Here is a 26,020-nt window from a genome sequence, read left to right on the forward strand (position 1 = left end):
GGGCGTGGCCACCGCCGCTTTCGGCGCGCCGATTGGCGGGAGGCGGCGGCGGCGGCCCCGCCCCGCTCCCGGGGCCGCCCGGGCCCGGCGGGGCGCCCCGTGCTGGGCGGCGGCTCCGCCCCGCGGGAGCGCGGCCAGTTCTCGGCGTCCCGCGGCGGCTGCAGCGGAGCCGGCGGGGATCCTGCCTGTCCTGCCCGCTCCGCCCGCGCCCATGGAGCTGCTGTGCGTGGAAGCCGTCCCCCGCGTGCCCCGCGCCGGGCGCGACCCGCACCTCCTGGGGGACCGGCGGGTGCTGCAGAACCTGCTGAGCCAGGAGGAACGCTACAGCCCCCGCGTCTCCTACTTCCAGTGCGTGCAGCGGGAGATCAAGCCCTACATGCGGAAGATGCTGGCCTTCTGGATGCTGGAGGTACGGGACCCTTCGCTGCCGCCTCTCCCGCCTCAGCTCCGGCTCCCTGCCCGCCCACCGGCGCTTTTCCTTGCCCGCATTGCAAGCGTGCGCGCTCCTGCTCCGGCGGGAGGGAGCTGGTGGCGGGAGGAAGCGCAGGACAGAAGCACCCGACCCCTGTTCGCTGTTCAGTGGGGTCGCCTCGTGCAGGGGTGCAAGGGACAATCCAGGGGACGGGAAAGCTCTGAACTCCCAGGGCTCGGTATGCGCCGGAGGGCAGGTCTTCGGTATGGGCGGGGGGGTGGGGGGGCATTACGCCGGTGGGAAGAAGAAGGGCTGCACATGGAGGGTCCGGAGGTGGGTGAGGAAGGCAGTCTGCAGCGGGGCAATATCGCTGTGAGTGCTGGCTGTGCCAGAAAACGCGATTGCCCCATGCAGGAAGAGCAGACCCCCCCCGAACCCGCAGCCTGTGCTCAGCCCACCCTGCCGGTGTGCTGCCATGCTGCTATTGGGGACCCCCTGTTCGCACCCTGCTCCCCAAAACTGGGTGGAGAGCTCAGCTGTGCACCCAGCAGGCGAGAGACTTGGCGTTTCCTGAATGGAGCTGAAAATGCCTGGTTAAAGGGGGAAAATAACATCACTACCATTTACTTCCCTAAATTAAAAATGAATGCGGCTTTCTGCGGGATACAGTTCAGTGGGGGAAAATCTCATGGGCCTCTTCATGAGATGGTCAGAGTGAACAGCCTCAATAGAGGGAAAAAAGAACGGATTCTGCAAAGGACAAACGACGTTGGGATCAAGCCTCCCTGCTCTCCACCCAAGCCGCTGTTGCAAGAAGCTTCTGTCAAAAGAAATAATGAGCAACTTGGTTTTTAAAGTGTTCTTCCCCCGCTGGTATTGTTCTGGTTCTGCAATTCCCTTTCTGAGAAGGGGAGTTAGATAAATGCTGCCCTGGCGCCTGTTCCTGTGCAGCCCTAAAGGCAGTCAAGAAGCGGATGACACTTGGCAGTTGTCATGACCGTGCGTGTCGGTGTCCCCGTTGATGTCCCCGGTGCTGTGGCAGCCTGCGCTGGGGGAAGGAGTCGCTGCTGGAAGGAGAATGGTGGTGTTTGCTGCTGTATGAGCAGAAACCTCAATATTTTCATGGTTATGTTGAAAGAAGGAAGTTAAATATGACCAGTGTTTTGATACTGGTTGGGAGATAAAAGCAGAGGACTGAAACTCAGAGCTCCTGGACTCTGCTGGTGGCTGTGGGACGAGTGTGGCTGAGGGAGGAGGAAGGCTTTTGGGCTCTGCCATTGATTTGGGCTGCTTCTTGTGTCTCTGGACCCCTTAAGGTGGAATTGCCAGAAGCGACTGTGGATCTCGCCCTGTGAGGTCTCCAGCTGGAGATAGGCTGGAATTGTTCCAGAGGTCTCCAGTCCCCACAGAGCAGAAAATGGCAGCTTTGCTGTACAGCTGGTGGGAGAGATCCCCAACAGGGGACACTGAAAAAGGGGCCACATAAAGCAAATTTGGTCTTAACTTGTTTGTGCACTCTCTCTAGCTACATATAAGTTCTGCTGCTTTCCACAGGAAGATGAAGCCTTAAGGTATTGGTCAAACTTGTTTCTGGTGTAATCTCACCAAAGGTGTAGACTTAATGCCTGTAGCTCATTTACTCCCTAGCACCAAGGTGCCTTCAAAGCCCTGCAGACAAGTGTGAAACACCATCATGACCAGAAGCTTTGAAGCTGCGGTGCAGGCAGGATCCGGGGAGTCCTGTGCTGATTAAAACTTCCTTTTATTTTTTTTCTATTTTTATAATTGGGTTTTGTCAGGTATGCGAGGAGCAGAAGTGCGAAGAAGAGGTCTTCCCCTTGGCCATGAATTATGTGGATCGCTACCTGTCGTCAGTCCCCATGCGGAAAAACCACTTGCAGCTTCTGGGAGCCGTCTGCATGCTCCTGGCTTCCAAGCTGCGAGAAACCATGCCCCTGACTGTGGAGAAACTCTGCATTTACACAGACAACTCCATCACGCCTCAGCAGCTCCTGGTAACCACCCCTATCTCAAAGAGCCCTCTACCTCCTCCCCAGCTCTCTTATCTCCTGCATCCTGCTACTTGGCAACATACCTGCCTCCGTGTCTCCTCCTGTTCTCTTTCTCCCATTTCTTCGCCTTCCTCTGCAATCCCCAACCAACCTTCTCTCCTCTTGCCCTGGTGGGTGTGATGTCTCTTGGTGGAGACCTTTCTGTCCTCCCTGTTGCGAGAAGCAGAATTGTCACCTCCAGATTTCAGAGAAAGTTCCTTGTTCCTTAAGCGCTCGTTGCCAGCGCGGAGCTGCCACGCTGAGCTCGCTCCCGTGCGCTGGTTCGCTCTCGAGTGACGGCTCTGGAGAACAAAGGTTCCTGTCTGCGCAGCCGGAGGGACGCGAGGCGGGGGCTGCCGTCGGGGCGTGTGGCTCTCACTTGCCCCAGCTGCAAAGGGCCACGATGTGGGAGATGGATTTCCACACCAGTAGGAAAACCAAAGTTTTAAGTGAAGAGTTTTATCCAGCAAAATGGGTGGGAGCTTTTCTCACCTGGGATCCAGCTGGCTGGATCCACCACCCGCTGCCAAGGTGGTAGACGTGAGTGGGACCTTGCTGCTGCCCGCAGCCTGCTCCACACCCTTGAGTCAAAGCAGGACTACCTCGCCTCTCCTGCCGTACACTCGGGCAGAAGCTGTGTAGGCTTTGAAAGGCAAAGCGTTTTCATGGCCGATACAAGTTCAAAGCAAAGATCCAAACCTCTGAGTTCAACTTCGCCAATGGGGGAGGAAGTTGGAGAACCCCGTTTCTTGGGGGCCTTCCGTGCTGGTAGATCAGAGCCCTCGGGAGGAAACGGCCACCTCGCTTCGAGTGACAAACATCCCTGGAGACGGTTTGCCTGTGAGAATTTCTCGGGGTTAGTCATCGCCTTGTTAAATACCTATTTTTTTGGGCTGGGTGGGTGAGATGATCTGAGTGTGATTTGTCCCCAGGGTGGGGAGTGAGCCCACAAAACTTTCAGGTGTGAATCGGAAGGCAGTTCTGATAGCTGGGGAACTCTGGTATGAACATGGTTTTTCCAAGTGCCAGTGAAGGCTGGGGAAAATCCCCTCGCCTCCATACCTCTCTGCCTGTAGTCATTTGGGGCTGGTTGTTGCCTTAAGTAGCACTCACGGAAAAAGTACGTGGAACATTACCAGGAGTAGCGGTGAGGGATGGGAATGCACGGAGCAAACGCAACTGGTTGTTACTTCTCTGGATGCTGCACTGTGATTGTGCAGGGGGCTGCCATGAAATCTTTGTGTGCAAAGGCTTCCTCCTGCTTTGCCAGTAAAGCTTCATCCTTGAGGGCACCTCAGCTGTGGGTATCTTCCCAGGATGGGCATCCGTCACATGAAGCAAATCCCAGCCTGCAGCGGAAAGGTTCCTGTTGGCCCTGTGATAATAAGGGAGTTAACGTTTAGCTGGGAAAAAAGGCAGGGGGGAATGGGAGCTGGTTTGCATTCACCTTTCTGCTGGGCCAGCAAAAGTTGCCTCTGTTGCAGAGGCAACAAGCTGAGCAGAAGGTGCCTAACGGTGGTCTTGTAGGCAAGCGGGCTGCGTTTCAAGGCAAGGATGGTGCTGTGTTCTTGGGAGCGTGAAGCTGATCAAAATGCATGTTGTGGGCCAGTGTCAGATTTCTTTCCCTTGGGAGTGATGGATAAGTTCTCTGTCCAACAGGAACGTGAGTTGCAGGAAGGTGAACTTACTGCCACGCTTCACCTCCATCTCCCTCTCCAATTCAGACTTTAAAGGGAGTCCTGCCATCATCATCCCTGCAGACTAGGGGAGATCATCACAGCAAATTCTAGTGGTTTCTGCAGCGTGGACCTTGGGCTACAAGGAATTGGACTTGGTCGGCACCTTGTGCATGTCTCCCATGGATCCCATTTTTATTTCATTCTGATTTATTTGTTGATACATTCTTGGTGAGGGTTTGGTTTTTTTCAGTGGAATCTTGAGCTTTGTTTGTAGCAGGCTTCCTCCAAAGGAGAACAGTTAGGAGGTGAGCAGGAGCACGTGCACCACCCCTGGAGGCTTTCCTTCACTCTAGAACTCAAATGCTAATGCCTCCTCACTGAGTCTTTTTTATTTCTTCCCCCCAGAGGTTTGTCAGCAGGAAGCTGTGGCTAAGCAGTGCCACAATATTCATCTTCCCTTCTCCCTTCTCCTGGCAGTGTTGGGGTGGAGATGAAGGAGGAAAGCGCTGTCTGCTGCCTGTTGCTCACTGCTGATTGTGCAGGTCTCAGTACTGAAGTTCTCCTTTCCCTTTACTTTTTTCCCCACCAGGATCCTGAAACACACTCACAACACAAGGCACAGCGGGCGGTTGACACGGAGATCTTTCACTGTGCTCTGGAATCAATGTGCAGTTGAGGTGGACAAGAATGGCTTCATTTTGGGGGTCGAAAGTCCTTTATTGGGGTAGCCAGAGATAGCTTTTTCAGGCAAACAGGATCCCTTTTATCTTTCCCAAGAGGATGGCTGTGAGCACTCGGCAGTGGACGGGTTTATTCCTGGTAATCAGTGCTCTCCAAAGGGCTGAGTAGAAGGCATCACAAACCAGCCACAGCCCTTAAGGAGAGGTGCTGAGGCATTTGCAGATGCCTGAGCAGGAGATGCTCTGTAACCCATCATCTGGTGGTTGTCTTTCCCTGCACACCACAAGGCTTGCTTCTGGTTGTTTAACCCTATTTGGAGTAGATCCCACAGTCTTCCACTACTCTCCACTGTAAAGAGGGAGCAGAAGAAACATCTGGGGATACGTGAAGGATTTGTCTTCGTTTCAGGACCTGATATGAGTTAATACCCTGATTACAAAACCAGGGCGAGCTGCTGTTTTCCTCCTCTGTGCTAATCGTTGTAATGTTACTTCTCTTTCACAATCTTGCAGTGGAAGAGGGTGGGGAAGGGGAGCGTCTTCATCAAGGTTTGGACAATGGTGCATCCTGGCCTCTTATGGATCGGTGCCATTTCAGCTTCCAGCGTGTCCTCCCAGGTCTTTCAGAGGAAGCTGGCTCGCTTTCCCAGTGGGTTTGCTTCCTTCTCTTGCAGGGATGCTTGGCACCAGCTCAGTGGTTTAGAAAAGACACATTTGAAACAAAATCTTGATGAAGTTATTCTAGGGAGAAGGAAATGATGCAATGAAGGACTTGTCCATTTGGAGGAAGTTGGATTTCCGTCAAGGGCGTTATCTAAGCTATCTTTTTTTTTTTTTTAATAAAGGCTTTTCTGGCCTGTGCAAGAGGGTGTTCAGCTGCTTGAAGGTTGAGGAGAGCAGTTGTAGGTCACCTTCATCTGCCCAGTTTGCCCCGAATACACTGTCTTGCCTCTGAGGTCTTTGACCTGAGGTCACTTTTGCAAACTGCCTGATGTTTCCTAGCAAAGACCTTAAGTGGGGTGAAGCCACCAGGAGGATAACGAAGAGGAGCAGCAGTGACAGCAGGCCACGAGGAGTGAGAACAAGAGAAAGAGACAACAGCTGAGTAGAAAGGGGTGTTCAGCTGGGACAGAGCATTGGCTTTCCAGAAGGCATGTTTGTGTTTTACTGGTTTATCTTCTGCTTGTTGCATGGGTCAGATAGATGTGACTGTTTCTGCATTGGAAATTGGCACCTTTGCACTTGACATCCAGTCTCAAGCTCTGGTCAGGGGATGGAAACAAACGTTTGCCTCAGATTTCCTATTTGCAAACGGACTTTCGTGGCTGCTCATTTCTGTAGCTGTGTCTCAGTTGCTGGGTAGGGTGGGTGGCCAGCAGCAACATCAGCAGCTCTTTTCACCCTCCTTTTGAGTCAGCTCGTGAGCACAACAGAGTGCAGCCTGCTCCCGCTTCGCTGGTGTCTCATCAAGCCTGTGATAATGTAAAATGGTACCTTATCAAGTCGAGCGACAAAATCGAGTGCAACTTCCTTTTCTCCTACAGACAGGGCTGCTGCAGAGGGGAGCTGGGCTCTCTGCTCCCTGTGCAACCTCGCCAGATAGGTTTACACGGGCTCCTCGTAGGCATAGCGGGTGTGTGGGTGTTGCTGAGGGTAGAGCTCGATGTACAGAGTCACTGCCACATCCCAGTCTGTGTTTGCAGAGCTGTAAATTGAGTCAAACTGTCTCTGCTTGTGACTTGGGTCTGTCTTGGTGAGAGGGTTCAGAGGCAGCGACCAGGGGCTGGAGGCTGTTTCGCTGCAACGGGGCTGTGCTCTGAGATCACCTTCTCAGAGCAGGGGAGGCGATGGGAAACAGTCACTGCTTTCCTTCTTTTTTTTTTTTTTTTTTATTTCTTTTTTGTGGGATGCAGCCAGGAGACATCAAGGGAGCGAGCTTGCAGAGGGGAACTCAGTGGGTGTACCACTCCCACCCCTATAGACGCTGGCCAAACATGAGGGGCTCTGCCCTGGGGGATCTTGCAGAAGGGGGACCTGATGCATTCCCAGCGATGGGATGCTCTGTGGGCAGCGCTGGCAGCTTGCGGCCCGTCCACGAGGAGGGTGGGCTCCGCAGGCTGGAGAAACAAAGGAACATTTTCCACTTTCTTCCTCCCTTTCATTAGCCAGGCAGAGACTGATTCAATTAGGTGCAAAACAAAATGCCAGGAAAAGGATGTTTGCTATAGCGAGTGGCGCTGCTGTCGCAAACCTGCTCGCCTATCTCTTGCAGCCTTTTGTTCTGCTCCTTCCACAGATAAAGTGATTCAGAGATTCTGACATGCTGCCCTGAGAGTGGGAAGTCCCCAGGGTTAGCAGGAGAGAAGCGAGGAGCAGGGTGGTTTGGCAGGAGAGAGGCTTCCCTGAGCTAAATCCTGCGAGCTGGTGACAGTCCTTGGCGCCTGTCGCCTTCAGCTGGCATCTCGAGCGCCGGCTGGGTCTCGGGATCAGGCCTTTTGTAACAACGAGGTTTTTAAGACGACGATGAACCTGTGTACTAGCTGGGAAGGAGCTGCTTTTGTGCATTGCAAACGGACAGGCTCTTGTCCTGGGTCAGCCCTGGTGTGGCAGGAGCCAGCTTCTCCCAGGTGAGGTCTCACAGCTGAGCTGACTTGCACCCTGGATCTTCTTAGGACAAAGTGTGTCCCAGCAGGGACAGGCTCTCTGCCACACCAGTGTGGACATCATGTGCCTCTGGCGACTCCCAGTAGCTGGCTTGCAGCTCTGGGAGGAAAGGCAAGGAGCAAGAGCCCAGATGATGCTGGGCTGGTGTCCCCTCTGTTGCTCAGGAGCTCCCCTCTCAGGTATAGTGATCCCTTTTGGGTTTGCTTTGTGAGCAGTGATCTCCAGGTCCTCCTGACCTTTTCCTGGGGTCTGCAAAAGGGCCATGCTCCCAGCTGGCATGGAGAAGTCAGGCTGGAGCTGTCTCGCCCTGGAGGCAGTGATTGCCAGAGGTGTCAGCCGTGTCCTGTGCCCCTTCCCAAGAGAGTGGCCTCTTGCAGGAGCAAGCCGCTGCTTTCACAGCCTGCTGCCCTTGGTGGGTTCCAGAGGAGCAACAGGTAGGGACAATGCCCAGAGCTCTCCATCTCCAGCAGCTCTTCCTTCTGTCGCCTTGCTGTGTTGCTGCAGTTTAACCAGTGGCCAGCACTACCTGGTTTTGCTGCTTTTACCCAATGCTGATCTCTCCCTGCTCTGTTCCAATGTCCCTGTTGAACCAGGCACCCGGGGTGACCTGTGCTGTGATCCTCAGGCTCTGGAGCTCATTGCTAAATTTCTTCTTGCTTTTATCCTGTGAATTTGGCTTAAAAATATAGAAATACTAGCGGGCTGGCCATCCATATGGGAGACCAATGAGCGTGCATGGCGAAGCACTGCTTTCCGCTCGGAAAAGTGCAGGCTGTGAAATGGCAAACAGCACGTTTGGTCCGATGGGGGATTTGGAGCAGGTTGAGCAATGCTGTTCATTTAAGCAACTCAAAACTGGTATTGTTGTGTAAGGGGAAAGAGTGGGTTTAAAAAAAAAGAGAGAAAATGAAGATGTGGCCTTATGAAAAAAATCTCACTTCTTCAAATCCATCTGTTCTGGCAGCCCTTGGCACGTCTGTGGGCACCATTGACCTTGTAATCTTACACTGCTTGGAAAAAGAATAGATGTTCTGCTGGGTAGGACTAGGCCCTGAGATGGAGATATCTGATACAAATCCCAGTTCATCTCTGTCTTTCCAAACCTGGAGCTTCAGCGCCAGCCAGCAGTGTATTTTCCTTTCCCAGCAGGGCCACTGTCACCCCCTGCTAGTGGTGAGGAGGGGCACGGGGGCATCTTCTGTGGCCTTTCTAGTGTACCTGGACCCTGTTGCCAAGAGCAGATTTGCTGCTGATCCAGAGGATGAGGCTGGAGAGAAATTGGGGGCCAAAGATCTTCACCATGGCTTGGGATGTGAGGGAATTGGGACCAGCAGAGAGGATCAGGCAGCGGGATGTGGGCTGCCTGCGACATTCCTCCTGGGATGGGAAGAGAAATGATACTGGGAAGATGCTGCCCTCACCTCTCCTGAGATTGCTCTGTCAGTGGCACAGTCGTACCCAGACGGAACATCAAAGCCACCCAGCCCAGTGAGACCAGTACGTGTGTCTCCTCTGAGTTCGTTTCAACTGCTGCTCTCCTAAGCCACGTGCACCTTGACATTGATAGCAGAGCAGGGAACTGGGTGTGGGGTCCCACCTTCTGTGCTAAGGCTCCAGTTGTGGGGCTGTCCTTGCTCGTACTGTGCTGGATGGGTGCTTTGGTACCAAAACTCTGCAGGACTTGCAGGGTGATGGCTCTGCGCTTTGGCCTCCTTGCCAGTGTAAGGACTAATGCCCAGAGTGGGAAGAGCCTGCGAGAGGCTGAGCAGATGAGAGGAACAGCCCGGGCTCCAGCTGAAATCTGCGGGAGGCACTCAGCCTTCCTGCCATCTGTTCCCCAGCTTGCAGATTGCACAGACTGGCTCCTGATTACAGAAATCTCTGTTAGGGAGCACACGACACGGGACGGAGACATGGGCAGCCACTTGGCATGTAACTGGGAAGCACCAGTGAGCCATTGCTTGTATGTCAGTGGGAGAGGTGGGTGTTAGCATGGCTGTTTAGTACCTCTTCCCCTGGAGAAGCTGCTGGAGATGCTCTGCTGAGCATGGCTGGAGGCTCTTTTGGCAGAGAAGAGGTGTGGTGAGTAGGGGAGGCTCTGCCAATGTGCTAGTGCCCAGTCTGGGTCCCCCTCCGTAGGGCTGCGTGCCCAGTGTTTGTTGGACTGAAGACCTCAGCACCCAGTCATAGCCCCTGAGCTCTTTGGGGGTTGAAGATCTCGTACAGGAGCTTGGGCTGTCTGGATGCAGCCCTCGAAGCTCAGCTGTTTCCCCCACCTTCCCTTCCTTCAATGTGTTCTGCAGAGGGCCTGGCTGCAGAGCAGCTGTTGCCTTCTTTGGCCAAGGAGCTACTGTAGGAGAGAGTCAACGCACTGGCTGGCTCCAGGGGGCACAGAGGGAGGTGGGCTTCCATGTTCCCTGTGCTGTAACGGCGTTAGTCCCAAGCTGGATTGCTCCTGGGAGCCTGGACGTCAGCCTCTCCTTTCGGGAGTGGAGAAGGAATATGGGAATGGTGTGCCTACTGTTCCTTCTTCTGTTTTTTCCTGTGTGGACTGTTGCAGCAATCTTGCAAAGCAGAGGAGTGTTGAAGGCTCATCTGACTGCACCTTGGAAAGAAGAAACCAGGTTTATCACTTCCTCTTCTGATCTTTACTTCCAGCTTTCTAACAGCTGAAGGCTGGATTTGTGCCATGCTCGCAGAGCAGGGATGTTCCCTCTTTTCTTCCCTGTCTCATGGATTGTACTGTTACAGTGGCCCTTCCTCAAGCACTGGCCTTGACCTTACCTGCCCTTGAATCTGGTGAGTGTTTCTGCCTGACCTAGCCCCACTGAATAACGTCCTGTCTGTCTGTCTGACTCTGCAGGATTGGGAGGTTCTAGTCCTGGAGAAGCTAAAGTGGGACCTGGTCTCAGTGATAGCAAACGATTTCTTGGCTCACATCCTCCATCACCTCCCGCTGCCTAAGGACAAGATGGAGCTGGTGAAGAAACATGCACAGACCTTTATCGCCCTGTGTGCCACAGGTGGGTGCCTGCTCCCGCTGGAGCCACCCGCCAGGATGCTGGGAAGGGTGGGCTGGCCACTGCAGTCAGGGCAGCCTGGGCTTGAGTCAGGCCCACTGGGTCACCTGGGGCTGGTCTCCAATGCTTTCTGGGGAGCTGAATGCCTGCCTTCATTCAAATCAGAGCATTTTGCTGCTCCATGACATGTTCTCTATCCCTGACAAAGTGGGATAACAGTCCTGGGGGCTCTTAGTGGGTGCCTGGAAGATGCCAGGAGAGAGCAAAGCCGCCGTGCCACACCTCTCGGTGCGCAGGCTGCGACTGTGGGACGGCGTCCAGCTTAAAGGCAGGGTTGAATGTGAGCTGATGCTCAGCCTGTTTCCCATTACTTCACCCCCATTTCTCTCTGCTAAGCTGGAGAGACCCCTCTGTTTGGCCTTCTCTAGTTTTCCAGAGAAATCACAGTCCCAAGATCTTACCATGTACATCCTCACTAACGGCTGCTTCTTTTTGCCTCTTGTGTCCCTGTCCTGGCTCCAGACTACACTTTTGCCATGTACCCCCCCTTCCATGATTGCAACAGGCAGTATCGGAGCAGCGATCCATGGCCTGACGGTCTCTGTGAACAATTTCACCGGTGAGGCGATCACCGAGCTGCTGGCCAGCATCACTGGCACGGAGGTGGTGAGTATTCACGGGGGGGAACAGCAAGGATCCGATGGAAACCCTGCTTCTTTCTGCTGCTCGCTCGTCTTGGAGGGAGAGGAAATTCGGCTGTTGATAACGATGCTGACCTCGGTTTGAGGAATGCCTGGAGATGAGTGAGCATCTCTGAACGCAGCACCCTTGGGCAGTCCCGTGGCTGCACTTGGCTCCTGGCCTCCAAGCGTTGCCTGTGCGGAGCAGGATGAGCTCGGAAGCCTTTGAAAAGCAGCACAAAGGGGAGCGTCTGTTCCCTGTGTGGGCAGGTGTTGGTGGGATCGGGTTGACGAGGTGGGATGGGGCAGAGGGAGAAGCCGGGCTCGGCATCTGCTAACCTCCGCCGGTGTCTGGTTGCAGGTACCCAGACTCGGCTGGGAAAGGGGGTCAGGGGCACAAAGCGTTTCGGGACGCTGCTACAGCAGCTTTGCTGGGGGTGTCAGGATGGTGGGGGGCATCTGCCTGCCCCTCCACTGCCCTTTGAATGGGGAAGGGGAACCCTGTCAGGCTGCCTATTTCCAGGTCACTCCTGCTAGCAGCAGAGTAACTGGGAGCCTTTCTTCTGCCAGGGGCCTCTTTTGATCTTTTCTTCTGCCTGAGCGCTAATGCCGGCAGCCGGGCGCGGGGTTAGTTACAGTCCCCTGACAGCAGCGCCGGGAATTGGAAGAGGTGCCGGTGCCGCAGCGGGTGGGAGGCTGCGACGAGGCTTTGTCCAGGCAGGGAGGGGACAGGGCAGGGGGGTGTCCTGATCTATTCGTGCGGCTTTAATTTTTTTGTTTGCCAAAGCCTTTTTGAAGAGAGAATCAGTGCAGCCAGCTGCTCTCAAGCTGCTGCGGTGAATGGGGCAGGGGCTGAAACCTGCTCTGGGTCAGGGCTGGTGGAGGGAACAGGTGGGAAGCAGGGAGGGCACTACCGAGGGAGGGGAGCCGAAATTAAGCCCAGCACACCTCTGCTACCCTCCAGCCCACCCCACTCCCTCCCTCAGCCCGGAGAGGGCATCTGTGCTGCTCCACAGCCTGCCCAGGTGTGAGGTGCTGCACAAACAGCCCCTGCTCAGGCAGGATCAGGGCAGCTCCTGTAGCAGAAGGAATCCCTGGGGATGTCTGCAGTGTTGCTGGGCTCCCCGGGGAAGCACCCAGCCTCGACCTCCCTCCTGTGTCAGTGGTGTTGACACTTCTCCCTGAACCTGGCCTCACAGCGTCCCCAGGCTGTGACTCAGTTTTCTCTTTGGAAAACTTTCTTCCTCCCTTTCCTGGAGGAGCAATCCCTTTCCCACAGGTTCCGAGGCTCAGCTGGGCAGTGCTGGGGTGTGGGAAGTCCGTGGGGATGGAGGGGGACGATGGTGCAGGGCTGTGCCAGCTCCGTGGCCAGTGGCACCTGCACTGCCATGCTGAGCCTGGCTCGTTGCTGGCTGTGGCAGTGCTTCAGGTGAGGCTTGGAGCCACTCTGGACCAGTCCTCATCCCATGTAGAGCAGGATCAGCCCCACTGGGTGTCTGAGCCAGAGCCCCATGGCTGCCCTACAGAGCAGGGGACACGTGGGCTCGACAAGCCAAGCTGCTTCCTGGGGAGCCCCCGAGGCTCGGCCGGCCGGCGAAAGGGCCTGTGGCCGAGCCACCTTTTAGCATCTCTGCGGAAATTGCCGATGGAGAGCCTGGGGATGCGGGCAGGGCCCTGCGGCGAGCCCACCCCGGGGCTGCGAGCCCACCCCGGGGCTGCGGGCTCACGCGGGGCTGCGGGCTCACCCGGGGCTGCAGGCGGGCAGGCTGGAGGCTGCGCTGACGGGAAGCGGCGTGGGGAAGGGGAGGTGGGCGTTGCTATTTTCGCTCGCCACATCCTCTGTCAGTTTCTAAGAACCGCTGGCGGATTCCTGGTAAGAGATTTCGGGGTGTGACAGTATCCAGCGAGCTCGCGCGGCCCCGCGGTGTCCAGCTCGGCTCCGGCCGTGAGGTGCGAAATGCCACCTCTTACCCGCCGGGGCGAGCCGGGACGCGGTGCAGGAGCGCCCGTCGGCGATGCCTCCGCGGCTCTCCGTGCGTCACGGCGTTCTGGTGTCGAGGTGGAGGAGTTTCCTCCCCTGGTTACAGCTCGTGTGGGGAGAAAACGGAGCAGGGTTGGCTTTTATTGCAAGTGAGATACCACTGTTTGCAGTCCCCTGCACCTCCCTGTTTGTGGGGCTGGTGTGTCCCCAGCGCTGGGTTCCCTGGGTCCCGGGGAGGTGTGGGTGAGTCAGGCGGTGCTCTGCGGGGGGAGAGCAGGAGAGTAGAAGCCTTGTGAGAAGCTACGTGGCCACAGCATCATCCTTGTAATAACCCAGCATCGACGGCACGTAGCATTGGAGGGAGCACATGGCTGGGGCGGCCAGTGGGTCTGGGAGGGTCAGGTCCAGCTGCCTGAGGGTTCCCCAAAGTGATGGAGTGCATGTCAGCCAGGGCATCGAGCAGGGATTCACCTTGTGCTGGCTCGGAGGTGGGCAGGGACGGGAGGAGGCAGAGCTGGGCGCAGCTTCTCTGCAGCAGGTGGGCGACTGCAGAGATGCGGGATTATGTGGGACTCCGGGAAACCTGGGATGTGGGGCCTGGGGGAGGCAGGTGGGGCTCCGAGGTCGACATGTGCAGCTGTGGTGCTGCACGCCAGCAGCGTGGATCTGGGACATCTTGGTCATAAAGGTTGATACCAGCCTGCACAGAGCTGTTCTGCTCTACCCTCTCGGTCGTCAGCGGCAGCTGACTGCCGTGATGCTGAGATCACACGCTGCATCCAGGCACGTGCCCGGATGCTTTGGGAAGCTCTGATGGGCACAATGTCTATTCCTTGAGAACATGGTCAAAGCAGGGAGGTGGGGAGAAGATAACCAGAGCGTGGGGCTTCTCCTGGGGAGGGGCCTAAAGCACAGACAAGCCGGAGATGCCCCTTGTCAGAGAAAGGCTTCTTTGTCTGGTGTGTTTAGATGCTCCAGGGGCCAGAGATGCAGCCCAGCAGCTGCTCGGACCTATTTATAAGGCTCCCACCTCTGAGCAGCAGAGAACTGAGGCCTCTTGTCTTGCTCCTTCTCTCCCAGGACTGCCTGAAAGCCTGTCAGGAGCAGATTGAGGCAGCCTTAGCCGAGAGCCTGAAACAGGCGTCCCAGACCCAACAGGAATACAGCACCGCCAAGACTGCTGCTTACTCGGCCAGCCAGCCCACCAGCACGCCCACAGACGTCACGGACATCAACCTGTGACCAGCCTCCCCTTCCCGAGAGCCGCCGGCCCCGCCGCAGCAGGACCTCGCCCTGGACACCGACAGGTCGCTGCATCCCACCTACCCACCCGGCAGCCCCCTCCATCCGACGCCTGCCGAGGATTCCTTCTGCTCGCTGGGAGCGCAGAGCAGGATCCGCGCTCATCCGTCGGAGCGGGCGGCCGGAGCTCGCTGCTGCAGGTGGCGGGGGTGAAGCGACCGTTTTCGTGGTGACAGGGCACAAGAATTGCTGGGGAGGGGGAGCAGGACCCAAAATGAAGTTGTAAAATGTTTCTCAGTTCATGTTCCTCGTAGCCTGGCTGGCTGCTCTTTGCTGTCTCCTCGAGGGTGTTTACCTTGATGACTTCCAGCCCCGTGTGGGCCATCAATCATGGATAGTGAGCCTCTTACCTGGCCTACGTGACCAAAATCCTTATAACCCCCCCAGCCTCCCTCCCCGGGACGGGGTGCTACGGGCTCGTGTGGCTCACGAGAGAGAACCGAGTGTCCGGGAGGAGGGAGCAGGTGCTTGTTGGCCCCTCGGTCCCGATTGCTTCGTGCCAGATTGCTGCGGCTCCCGGGGGGCGGCCTGGCTGCTTCTGCTTGGAGAGGGAAATGTGTGGCTTGTTTCTTGTTGCCGTTCTGTTTGGGATTTGCGGGTTTTCGGCTTGCTTGGGGGACGTGCCCCTTGTCTGCGTGGATGGCAGAAGAGAAGTCCTGGCCTCGGGCAAGGTTTGGGCGCAGCTGCTTAATTTATTGTTAACTGCTGGGAAATGGGGAGGAAGGAAGACTTTGCAGTTCCTTGGTGCAGGGTCTCCTCTCCTTCCGAAAGAGTGCCTTCACCCTTCGTCCCCTTCCCTGGCTCCCTGGGCGATGGGAGACTCACTTGGAAGCTGTTTGGTTTTTTAGGTAGCTTAGACATCAGACTAGGTTTTAAGAAATACATTTCAATGTGCTGCTATAGTCTGAAATGCATCTTCGCTGCTCCAAGGCAGGGATCTCGGATCGCGTTCCGGCTGGGGCTGCGTTGCGTCTATCTCCGTGTGGGTCCGAGTTGTGTCCTCATAGGGTGGAAAATTTGCTGCGCACTTGAGTTGAAAAGCGATTGCATTTTTCTATTGTTGTTGTTGATCCTGTCTGTTAGTTTTTATAAAAAGTGTTTAAAAAAAAAATAATGCTGCTTTTCTAAGAGAAAACCATTAAATAGTAGAATTCTATTAACCAGGAGAAGCCAGAGAGACTCTGCAGGGATGGGAGGCAGGCTGTTGCTGCTTGGTGACCTCTGGACATGTGGATCTGTGGCTCTTGTCCTCCCATGGGGGATGTGGAAAAGGAGGTCGAAATCTTCCTTTTTGGATGCCACTAGAAACAAAAGTCTTATCAGGTGGGAAAAGATGGGGCTGCTGTTGTTCCACCAGCCCGATGTGTCAAGAAGAGCCATCTGCCACTGACTCCTGCTAGCGGGAGGGCTGGGGGGTGCACAGAGCCTGTCTGTACAAAAAGAAATTCTTTTTTTTTTTATATATAAATGAGGTTTAATTTAAGAATAAACTAGTTCGGTGTTCACACGCAAGAGTCCCGCTGCTGGGAGAATCATATGACGTTGCAATAAAGTATTTTAAACAAGTATGAATGCCTCAAGGGCTTCCCTCTGCGCTCCGCTCCACGCTGTGCCTCCCAGGGAAGACTCTTGGCCTCTTCTGGGAGCTGCTTTCGCTCTGGGATGGGACCCCATCAGCTGGGGGATCCCCTCGGGCTGTGCCCGAAGGCTCCAGCCCTGCGTTTTCAGGGGCTGTGAGAGCAGGATGAAATGAGGGGGTGGGCAGGCAGGGCACCACCAGCCAGCTCCAACCCTGCTGAGGCAGAGCAGAGACGCTGCAGCGGCCGAGGGATGAGGGATGCGTTTTGCTTGCCAAGGCCCTGGGGCAGCTCCAGGTGGTGATGGATGAACCTGGAACCAAGCACCTTCCTGCAGAGCAGCCTTTGGAGAGGAGGCAGCAGCTTCACGCCCCCGGCAGCTTTGAAGCCTCCCTCTCACCCATGGGCACCGCGGGCGGATGCGCTGGATGCGCTGTGCGAGCCCGGGCTATCTCTTGTGCTTATCAGCTTCTGGCTTCTTTAAAGAAAGGAGATAAAAATCAGGAAGCCGAGGAAAAGGTGCTGCGGTGTGCAACAGCCTGGGCAGCCAGGCTTTGGGTGCTGCTCCGCTTCACGTGGCTCCGGCTCCCGCTGCTGTCATGGGAGAAGGTGCCAACTCTTGAGAGAGGCAGAGGCAGGAGGCAGCTGCCCTCAGCACAATCGCAGCCGTAGGAAGCTGCAGGGGCTTTTCTCCATGGGCTGCACCAGCAGGACTTTGTGCTGGTTTCAGGGGCTGAACCAGCAGGACTTTGTGCTGGTTTCAGGGCCAAGGCCCTGTACTTGCAACGTGCAAAACCTCGTGGCATCACCGTCACCAGTTCCCCAGGGTAAGCACAGCGCCTCGTGGCACGTAGGAGGAAAAGCCTCCACTGGGTTTTCCAGTGGAGCTGGCACGTGTGCGTGGGCAGGTTGCCACCAGCAGGCCAGGTATGTGGCCCCGCGGTGCCGGGGCTTCACCAGCCTTGCTGGGGTACACCCAGAACGGCAGCTGGGGAAGCGAGTGTTTTGGGAAAATCCCTGGGGAAGGGGGACAGCTGGCATTTTGGAAGCAGGATGGCAGGAAGGCTCCCAGCACTGCTGGGCTGCTCTTGCCCTCGCCTCTGCCCCCAGCCACACGCACACTTCCCCTGGCATCCTGGCTCAGGCCCTTTTGCTGTCCAGCAGTAGCCACGATGCAGCAGCTCCACAGCTCACACCTGTCCTGGGGACAACCAAGCCCTGGGAAACCCTCAAGCACCACCAGCAGCTCTTTTCCGCTGCTGGGAACACTGGGGGTCCCAGCCCTGTCCCCCCGCTTACCCTTCCTTTGCCCAACCACGCAGGGGCTGCTCCAGGCACAGCACAGGAGGGAACAGGGGGGTGCCCAGGGGTCCCTTCTCCCTTTGCAGTCGGGGAGGGGGGAGCAGCAGCAGCGCAGACTCGATCTGCGGCTCCGCGAGAACCCCAGGGCTGGTGTCTTCGCTCTGCCACCTGCTGGGGACAGGACGAGGTGGGGCGGGCACAGGGCAGGACCACGCAGGGATGTGACCAGAGAGATGCAGCTGTGGGACAGAACCAGCCCTGACTGATGGACACGGCTTGGGTTTTATTTTCCAATACAGGAACAGGCCAAACCTTCCCAGGTGCTGGTGGCACCAAGCTCCCGGGTGGGACAGGGGCTGCCCAGCCCCGTGACAAGCAGTGCAGGGAGCACAGCCTGGCTCTACGGGCACAGCCTGGGCCCAGCGCCTGCTTGGAGCTGCAGGATCCCGGGACGGATGCTCCTGCACGCCTCTGCTCAAGCACCAGGCTCCCAACTGCATCCAGCAGCATCCCGGGAGCAGGGCAGGCTGCAGCTGTTCCTGCCTCTCCCTGCTCAGTCCATGGCCACAGGCTGCTGCCCCTCCACATCCCGAGTCTTGGAGTTCATCAGCTCCCTCCGGATCTCCGGCGAGATCTGTGGATGGCTGTGGAACTTGAGCAGCTCGAGCAAAGCCTCCTTCTGCTCCGAGGAGAGGTCCTCCTTGTAGCGCTGGGCGAAGGCCAGGAAGCTCTGGTGCCACAGCACGGGCAGGACCCGCTGGTCTGTGCGGAAGGCCAGGAAGTGGAAGACGAGGGCATCCACCACGCGGAAGGGCAGCGCGTACTTCTTGTCGATGAGCAGCCGCAGGAAGATGCTGTTGGCGCCGCTGTACTGCATCTCGGCGATCTTCAGCATGGCCGCGCTGCGGGGACGGAGCGAGCACCGAGGTGAAGGCAGGAGCCATGGGGCAGCAGGCACCCAGGCACAAAGATGACAAACTCGGCGCTGAGCCTCAAACCCCAACCCCAAGGGAGCTGAGCGAACCCCTCCGCCTCCAAGATGCTGGAGAGGCTGAGGAACAGATCCAAGGCGTTGCACCAGTGTCCCTAAAGGAGAACCTCTGCCCCGCACAGCCTCCCAGTGCGTTACCTGGAGTGGAGGACGGGGATGGAGCACTTGGTGAGGATGCTGCCGATGATGATGGCCTCCCGCAGCGTGCAGGTCCCTGACTCGCACAGGGGAATGAGGATCCCTGTGGAGGGGAGAGAGTCAGGCACCACCTCTCCTAAATCACAGGGTTCTGACTGCTGCAGTGAGCCCCTTCTATTCCAGGACACATCGGACCCCAGGAAATAACAGCATCTCCCTGCCATGCAGCTAGTCCCAAACACCCTCAGGCTGCCAGACAAGACTGAGATCAGACCCAACACAGTCTGTAACCTGCCATCAGCCTCCACAAGAACCCAAATACCTGCGAGCTCTCCCTGGCAGCACCGGTGCAGGCCTATGGCACTCATCACCCTTCTGCCCTGAACACCACAAAGTGGCCCCTGGGGGTTTGGAAGCCGCCTCGTCCACCAAGGGGGAACTCCCTGCATCTCTTTCACGTCTTCTCCTCCCCACTGAGCCCCCAGGGCGACGCCACGCAGGGCACACTGCCCTGTCACACTGGGCAGTGGCATGCAACACGTGCCCCTGCTGAGCTTCCCAGATGGCAAGAGGCTCCCGGGCAGGAACGGCAGCCCTGCAGGGAGTCCCTACCTTTGAACCAGGCTGCTGGCTTGAACAGAGCCTTCTTCAAAGCCATGTAGAGGTGAAAGTTGAGGCGCTTATACTCAGCGATGTCATCCCTGACCCGTGGCAGCAGCACTAGGTTGTAGAACCGCTGGGCCATTCTCTCTTTCAGGTTGGATGAAAATATTCTGGTAAAAGCAAAGCACAAAGTGAGGTGTGGAGAAAGGCCAAGCAGGGGATAGACTGGTATTTTGTAAATCTCTTTCCAGTTAGGGAAAGAAAAAGCTAAAAAAATCCCGCATCAGCATCTCCCAGAGATGATCTTACCTGGTGGCCTGGTACATGGCAGCTGCTGTCCACGTCTCTGGCTCTGTGATGTAGAGGATCTGCTCCCAGTTGGACAAGGCAGGAATGATTTTAAACGCCTTGGGCAGTTTCCCGCTCCTGTATTTGGACAGCACCTTAAAAGACACGGATACAGGCCGGGCTGTGGAACTTGTCTCATGCCCACGAGAAAGCTGTCCCCTCCCTTAGCACCTCTGGTAAGAAAGGACCATCCCAGGTCCTAAGAAAGGATCGTTTTAGGATTATCCCAAGCACGGTGCTCTGGAAATTGTCACTCAGAAACTCTCTGGGTCCTTCACTGATGGATGCTACACAAACTGCAGTTAATCCACAGGACTGCCCACGCAGAGTGAGGATGGGGACAGCAGGGGCAGGGGCGGTGGGGCTCAGCGTGGCGTTTGCCAGGCTCCAGGGCAGAGCTGCCTTGGCCTTACCTCTCGGACGCCCTTGTAGACCTCCAGGACGCGGGGATCGAGCTGGGGCATGGGGCAGCCCGAGATCTCCGACAGCGCTGTCTCCACTTCTGTTTGCTTCTCCGTGATCTTCTCCATGATGATGTCCGCCAGCGTGCGCCTGGGGCCGGGGCAGGAGCGGTGCGAGCCGGGCCGTGCTGGGAAGCACCAGCCGCTGCCCTGTCCCGGCCCCTCTTCCCACCGTGTCCTCACCTCAGCGGCGGGTTCTTGTTCATGAACATCTCGATGGCCTTCTCGTCCTCGGGGTCCACCGCCACCTCCCCGCAGTACTCCCCGCTCGGTCCTGCCGCCGCCGCCTTCTCCAGCGAAGGCCATTCCTCATCATCCTCCTCCGAGTCGGAGCCGGGGCCGCGCACCGCCGGGCCTGCGGGGGAGCGGCGCTGGCTGAGCCCGAGGCCTCGCACCTTCGGCGCCCGGGGGCGACCCGGGGGCGACCCGGGGGCTCACCCAGCACCGTGCTGCGCTGCCTGGCGGCGGCGGGCGCTCCAGGGCCGTGCTCGGCCTCCAGCTCCTCCTGCTGCCGCCGCGCCTGCTCCAGGATGCGCCGGGACAGCCGCGCGTCCACATAGCCCTCCCCGCCGCCGCCGCCGCCCTCCTTCTCCTCTTCCTCCCCGGCCGGGCCGCCGCGCCGCTTCCCCCGCGCCGTGAGCCGCGGGGCCGCGTCCCGCAGGATCTGCTCGGCCAGCGGCAACGTGGCGTCGGGGCCGGCGCCCCGCGCCCGCCGGGCCTTGGGCATGGCGGCGGGTCCCGACAAACGGCGGGTCGCGACAAACCGGCCGCTCCGCCACCGGCCCCGCGTGCGTTCCCACCCCGCCCCTTCCGGCGGGACGGCGGCTCCGCCCTTTCCGGCGGCGCGTCCGTCCCGACGGGGCGCGGGCAGCATGGGGGTCACCTGGTAAGGGCGAGGGGGCCGCGGCCAGGGGCTGCCCGCCGGCGGGAGCCATCCCGGGGGGTGTCTCCGTTAGCGGGGAGGGCGCCGGGAGGGTCCCGCCGGCGGCGGGTCTCTGACTTGCCTCCCCCCGGTGGCAGCGTGGCGCAGGTGCCCGTGGCGGAGGGGAAGAGCGTGCAGCAGACGGTGGAGATGCTGGCGCGGAAGCTGGAGCTGCTGGGGGCCGAGAAGCAGGGCACCTTCTGCGTGGACTGCGAGACCTACCACACCGCCGCCGCCATCAGCAGCCAAGGTCAGCGCCGGGGGAGCCCCGGGACGCGCCGCGCCGGGGGGGCGGGTGCTTCCAGCCGGCCCGTAGCCGTCTCTTCCCTCGGTGCCGCTCCCAGTGCCTTGACCTGGCGCCCGGGGGCTGCTGGTGAACGCCGGCTGCGGAGACAGACCTGCGGAACGAGTGTCCGCTGTTCTTACTGGTCGTCACTGTTTTATTTATTTATCGTGGTGGGGAACGAGCAGCCGTCTCCGCGGCGGAGGGTGCGTGCTGGGGGTCCCACCGGCTCCCTCGCTCCTCCGGGAGAAGGAACATCCCTGTACGCGGGCCTGGGCGGGGGGGGAGGAGGTCGGCACGGGGCACGGGCCACCCTGCCTGCTCCCCGCTGCTGTTTTCCCCGCTCCCGCGTTCCCTGCCCTGGGGATGGCTGTGTCGCGGGGCGAGCTCTGCCTCGAGGAGTCCCGCTAGAGCCTTAGCAGCCGTGTCGGGTGTTCTTTGCTGTCAGCATGTTTTTCCTGGAAGATTCCTCAAGTGCTGCTTCTGCCCGAGTTGCTCTGGAGGCTGTTTTGCTCTGGAGAGGGTGAGCCCAAGTGTCCTGGCAGCATCCTCCTGCCCTGCCTCCAGGAGGGCAGTCACTCGAGGGCTGGAGGTGGCAGGGAGAGGAGTGCCAGCTCGCAGGGCGGTGGGGAGCAGCTCTAGTGGGGTCTGAGGCATGAGATGACCCAGCTGTTTCCAGGGAATGTCCTCGGAGGACCCCAAATCCCTTTCTAACATAGAATGGCCTAAAACGGCAGCTCAGAGGTACGATGTGGGCTCCTCACCTGAGGGGCTGTTCCGGCCTCTTTATTCCTCCTAAGTGCTTGGATTTTCACATCATCTGAAAACGTTAATGTGAACATGGCAGCAGTCGGAGCAGCTCCAGAGGTGGGCATGGAGCTCGCGCAGCCTCAGGGCTCTGCTCAGCCGGTTTGCCCAGCCAGATCCGTTGGAAGCCATGAGAGTGGCTTTTTGTTGCCTTTTCTGCAGCTTGAACTTGCACAGCCACGTGTGTGGAAAGGCTTTTTTGGTCTATGTGGGTAAAGGAGAATTTTTTCTAGCTTTTAAAGCGTGATACAAGCCAGGCCTGTCCTCCCTGGACACCCTGTTTTCTAGAGTGTGTCTCAGCGCATCGTCCCCTGGCAGGACTGGTGGGTGAGCGGGAGGAGAGGCAAAGCCCAGCCTTCTTCCAGTGGCCATGGGTGCCCAGCCCTGTGTGGGACGTGGATGCTCTTTGCTGACCCCCCCCTCCTCCACCAGTTTGCTGGGGATCTCAAGTCCAGCTCACCCTCCAGTCTCTGTGTCACACTAGCGTATCATCGTTGGGCTGCAGAAGATTAGAAGATTTTTTTTTTTCCTCCCTTTCATTTTAAATCTTAAGAAGAAAAGACAACCTATTCACTGACTGGCCAAATAACAGAAAGTGTGTGTGAGCAATGCAAGGACCCTGGAATTCAAGCAACAAGGAGGACAAAAGAAACAGCGGATGCTTTGTTAAAGCAAGGACAAGTGCAGGACTGTTGGTTTTACAGCCCAAATACTGTTGCTCTTATTTCAGGGCAGACAGGCAAGCTGATGTATGTGATGCACAACTCCGAATACCCCCTCAGCTGCTTCGCCCTCTTTGAGAACGGTCCCTGCCTCATAGCAGATGCCAACTTTGATATCCTTATGGTGAAGTTGAAAGGCTTCTTCCAAAATGCCAAGGCGAACAAGATAGAGAGCCGCGGCACCCGCTACCAGTACTGTGACTTCTTGGTGAAGGTGGGCACGGTTACAATGGGGCCCAGTGCCCGTGGGATATCTGTGGAGGTAAGAATGGTTTTCAAAGGGTATGAAGTACAACTACAGGCAGAGAAATCCCCCATCCCTTCTGTATCTCGATTGTGTGGCTCGTTGCTGGTAGTTTGGAATGGATGTGTCGTGTGTGGCAGGCAGGGTATTTATCTGCTTTTCATGAGGTTTCATTCAGGCAGGTACTTTGGGGCTCAGCTGCAGCTACGGAAAAGCCCGTCATTGAAGTGTCAACAACCAAAACCCTGAAGGGATGCCATCAAACTCAAAAGCTGCTTAAAATCCTGATGCACGCCACCAGTAGCACACTTCAGGTTAATGAGCATGCCGAGGGGGACGAAACAACCTCTTCAGCTGCTCATTCCACGCTGATTTGGGTTTTGCTTGCTTCCTCCATCTTGAGCAGACGCAGCCTGCTCCTGCCCCACGTTCTGCTCCCATGGTGTAGGGACGGTCTTCTCACTAGGGAGCTTTTGGCAGGTGTCAGTCCTACCCCGTGGCATGACAGCCTGGATTGCTGCACAGTGGGGTGCCCTGCGGGCTCGAAGCCTGCCATCAAAACGCTTCCGCTCTCTTTGCTCAGTGCCCTGACTGCTGATGAGGCTCAAGAGCGTCAGCTGCCAACGAGCCTTCCGTGGGGTGGAGGCTGGGCTGAAGCAAACTCAAAAAAAGGGTCAAAAAGGATCTGAAGGATCACAAAAGTATGTGTGCATCACGTACATCCCTGAAAGATCAGAAAAGATCCTTCAGTGCACGTGAAGGGGCATAGGTGGATCTAGGAAGGTGTTTGAGGAGATGCTTGGCTAAATGCACGTGTGAGTCGAAGGCTCACAGCTGTGGATAAGCCTCAGCTGGGCTGAAAGACATCTTGGAAAAAGAGAAGTAGCTGGGCTGTGTTGGTGTGGGAAGGGCAAAGCAGAGTAGGTCAAACTCCAGACATCTGGATGTTTTGCTGCCTAACTGTCTTCAAGACAGCTGAGAATTAGATGCTTAAAGGTCTTTCAAAATCAGAGCTTACGCTTCTTCTAAACACACAAATCCTGTTATCTGATAGACAATTAATAATCACGCTGCATCCACTCAGGCAGGTGTTCCCAGCCAGCAGGAACAGGGGTTGAGAAATGGCTTATTTCTTCACCGCAGTAAACACAGATGTTGTAGCAGCAGCGTTGCTGTTGACCTGGGGTTAAATACAAGCTCGTTTTTGTTTTACCCTACACTGGAGTTCAGGACCAGATTTGCCAGGTGCTCTGGCTGTTCCTGCTTTAGTTTTGTAGTTTTTTCAGGGTTTGCATTAGGACTTCTGCAGCCTTCCAGTACCTGAAGGGGGCCTACAGGAAAGCTGTAGAGGGACTTTTTGCAAGGGCGTGTAGTGATAGGACAAGGGGCAATGGATTTAAACTGGAAGAGAGGAGATTTAGATTAGATATAAGGAAGAAATTGTTCCCGCTGAAGGTGGTGAGGCACTGGAACAGGTTGCCCAGAGAAGTTGTGGCTGCTCCATCCCTGGAAGTGTTCAAGGCCAGGTTGGATGAGGCTTGGAGCAACCTGGTGCAGTGGAGGGTGTCCCTGCCCATGGCAGGGGGGTTGGAACTAGATGATCTTTGAGGTCCCTTCCAACCCAAACCACTCTATGATTCTATGACCTACTCCTGATTTGGGACAGACTCATATTTAGTAAAATGCTTGAAGTCCCAAGTCTTTTTCAGCACATATCTGAACGATGGCACAGCTACATGAGTTGTCCACCTACTAGCTTGTGGGAATGAAGTTTGGTTTTGGATGGGGTAAAGTTAATGTGGTGTTTGAACCAATGTCCCAAGACCTCCACTGTTGGGGAATTAATAAAAGCAATGCCCTTACAGGGTATGTTTTACCTTCCCTTTTCTTCCCTTTTGAAGGGATTGCTTGCGTGTTCCCAGCACATCCTGGTCATTTATATTTGTCCGTCCTTATTATGCACTAAATATTCTCACATGTTTTTATGAAAAGCGTTTTCTCTCTAGTGAGGCAGGGAGAGGAAAGCCTGTTGGTTATTGCCCCCACCACGAGCTTCAGGGCTGTGGTTTCTTGTGAAGTATTGGAACAGGCTGCCCAGGGAGGTGGTGGAGTCCCCATCCCTGGAGGTGTTTAAAAACCATGTGGATTTGGTGTTGAGGAACATGGTTCAGGGACCCTGACAGTGCAGGGTGAACGGTTGGACTCGATGATCTTGAGGGTCTCTTCCAACCAAAGGATTCTATGATTTTCTTGCCAGGTGGAGTACTGCCCCTGCGTGATAGCCAATGACTGCTGGAACCTGCTCATGGAGTTCATGCAGAGCTTCATGGGGAACCACGCTCCGGGCATCCCGTCCGTGTTTGGCACCAAGCACGACAGCACCTACAGCCCGGCGGACACGATGGTTCAGTACATGGAGCTGTTCAACAAGATCCGCAAGCAGCAGCAGGTGCCTGTAGCAGGGATCAGGTGAAGGGACTCCCCGGAGCCTGGGTGGGAGCAACTGCATCCTCTCTCCTGCCTGCCCTGGGGATCAGGAGTCCCTCCAAAAAGCAGCACTGGAGGTGGCCCAAGGTGGTTTTTTTTTCTTCTCAATCTCTTTCCCCTGTTTCAAAGCAAAGGTCTGGAATGCTTCGCCTGTTTCTTGTCGTCCTCCTTCGTGGTTTTGAGTGCCTGGGATCAGGCACGTGGTTCTCTTGGTTCTTTTTGTACAGTGCTTCGTGGAAGGGTTTGCTGTTCCTCGGCAGAAGGAGGGAAAAGGAGAAATTCCAGCCCAATGCATGCAGAGTTTCCTTGGCTGCAAACAACTATATGAGAGATTTTTTAAAATATTTTTTTTTAAATATCTGCGTGAGAGTGTTTTGTTGTTTTTCATCAAAATAAAAAGCTGTATTTTGTGAAGAGACGGGGTCTTTCTGCACAGCAAGTGTTGTGCTGTTTTGTGTTGTTTATTTACAGCTTTTGAAATTTTCTGTTGCATGGAGACAATTATTCAGCAGAGTTTTATCTTTGATTTGGTTCAAGAGCTTTACACCCTTGAAGCAAACTAATTTCCCTGTGGCAAAATCTACAGGAATTCTTGCATTCCTATTATGGGTATGTTCTTAGCTTGCCTTCATCTTTTGTATCTGATGGGAGTATTAAAATCTCCTA

At 56.4% G+C, this 26,020-nt stretch overlaps 3 protein-coding genes across 3 annotated transcripts; 2 read left to right on the forward strand and 1 right to left on the reverse strand.

Moving 5' to 3' along the window:
- Window positions 1-211: 211 nt before the first annotated feature.
- On the forward strand, window positions 212-16,037 carry CCND3 (cyclin D3). The gene is given in 6 exon segments (XM_086627228.1): window positions 212-409; window positions 2,212-2,427; window positions 10,350-10,509; window positions 11,029-11,048; window positions 11,050-11,172; window positions 14,248-16,037. Coding segments are annotated over 6 exon segments (879 nt in total). The 3' UTR covers window positions 14,410-16,037.
- Window positions 16,038-17,624: 1,587 nt separating this feature from the next.
- Window positions 17,625-20,616, reverse strand: BYSL (bystin like). The gene is made up of 7 exons (XM_086627305.1): window positions 20,328-20,616; window positions 20,073-20,244; window positions 19,842-19,980; window positions 19,390-19,523; window positions 19,090-19,250; window positions 18,478-18,580; window positions 17,625-18,250 (listed from the first exon to the last, which is right to left on the reverse strand). Exons 1-7 carry the CDS (start codon window positions 20,614-20,616, stop codon window positions 17,902-17,904), a joined length of 1,347 nt encoding a protein of 448 aa, XP_086483431.1. The 3' UTR covers window positions 17,625-17,901.
- Window positions 20,617-20,740: 124 nt separating this feature from the next.
- On the forward strand, window positions 20,741-25,772 carry MED20 (mediator complex subunit 20). Its single transcript, XM_086627294.1, has 4 exons — window positions 20,741-20,775; window positions 20,910-21,061; window positions 22,632-22,885; window positions 25,125-25,772. The coding sequence occupies exons 1-4, from the start codon at window positions 20,762-20,764 to the stop codon at window positions 25,338-25,340; spliced, it is 636 nt and encodes a 211-aa protein (XP_086483420.1). The 5' UTR covers window positions 20,741-20,761; the 3' UTR covers window positions 25,341-25,772.
- Window positions 25,773-26,020: the final 248 nt, after the last annotated feature.

This window comes from Tauraco erythrolophus, chromosome 27 (assembly GCF_009769465.1).
Source record: "Tauraco erythrolophus isolate bTauEry1 chromosome 27, bTauEry1.pri, whole genome shotgun sequence".
NCBI lineage: Eukaryota > Metazoa > Chordata > Aves > Musophagiformes > Musophagidae > Tauraco > Tauraco erythrolophus.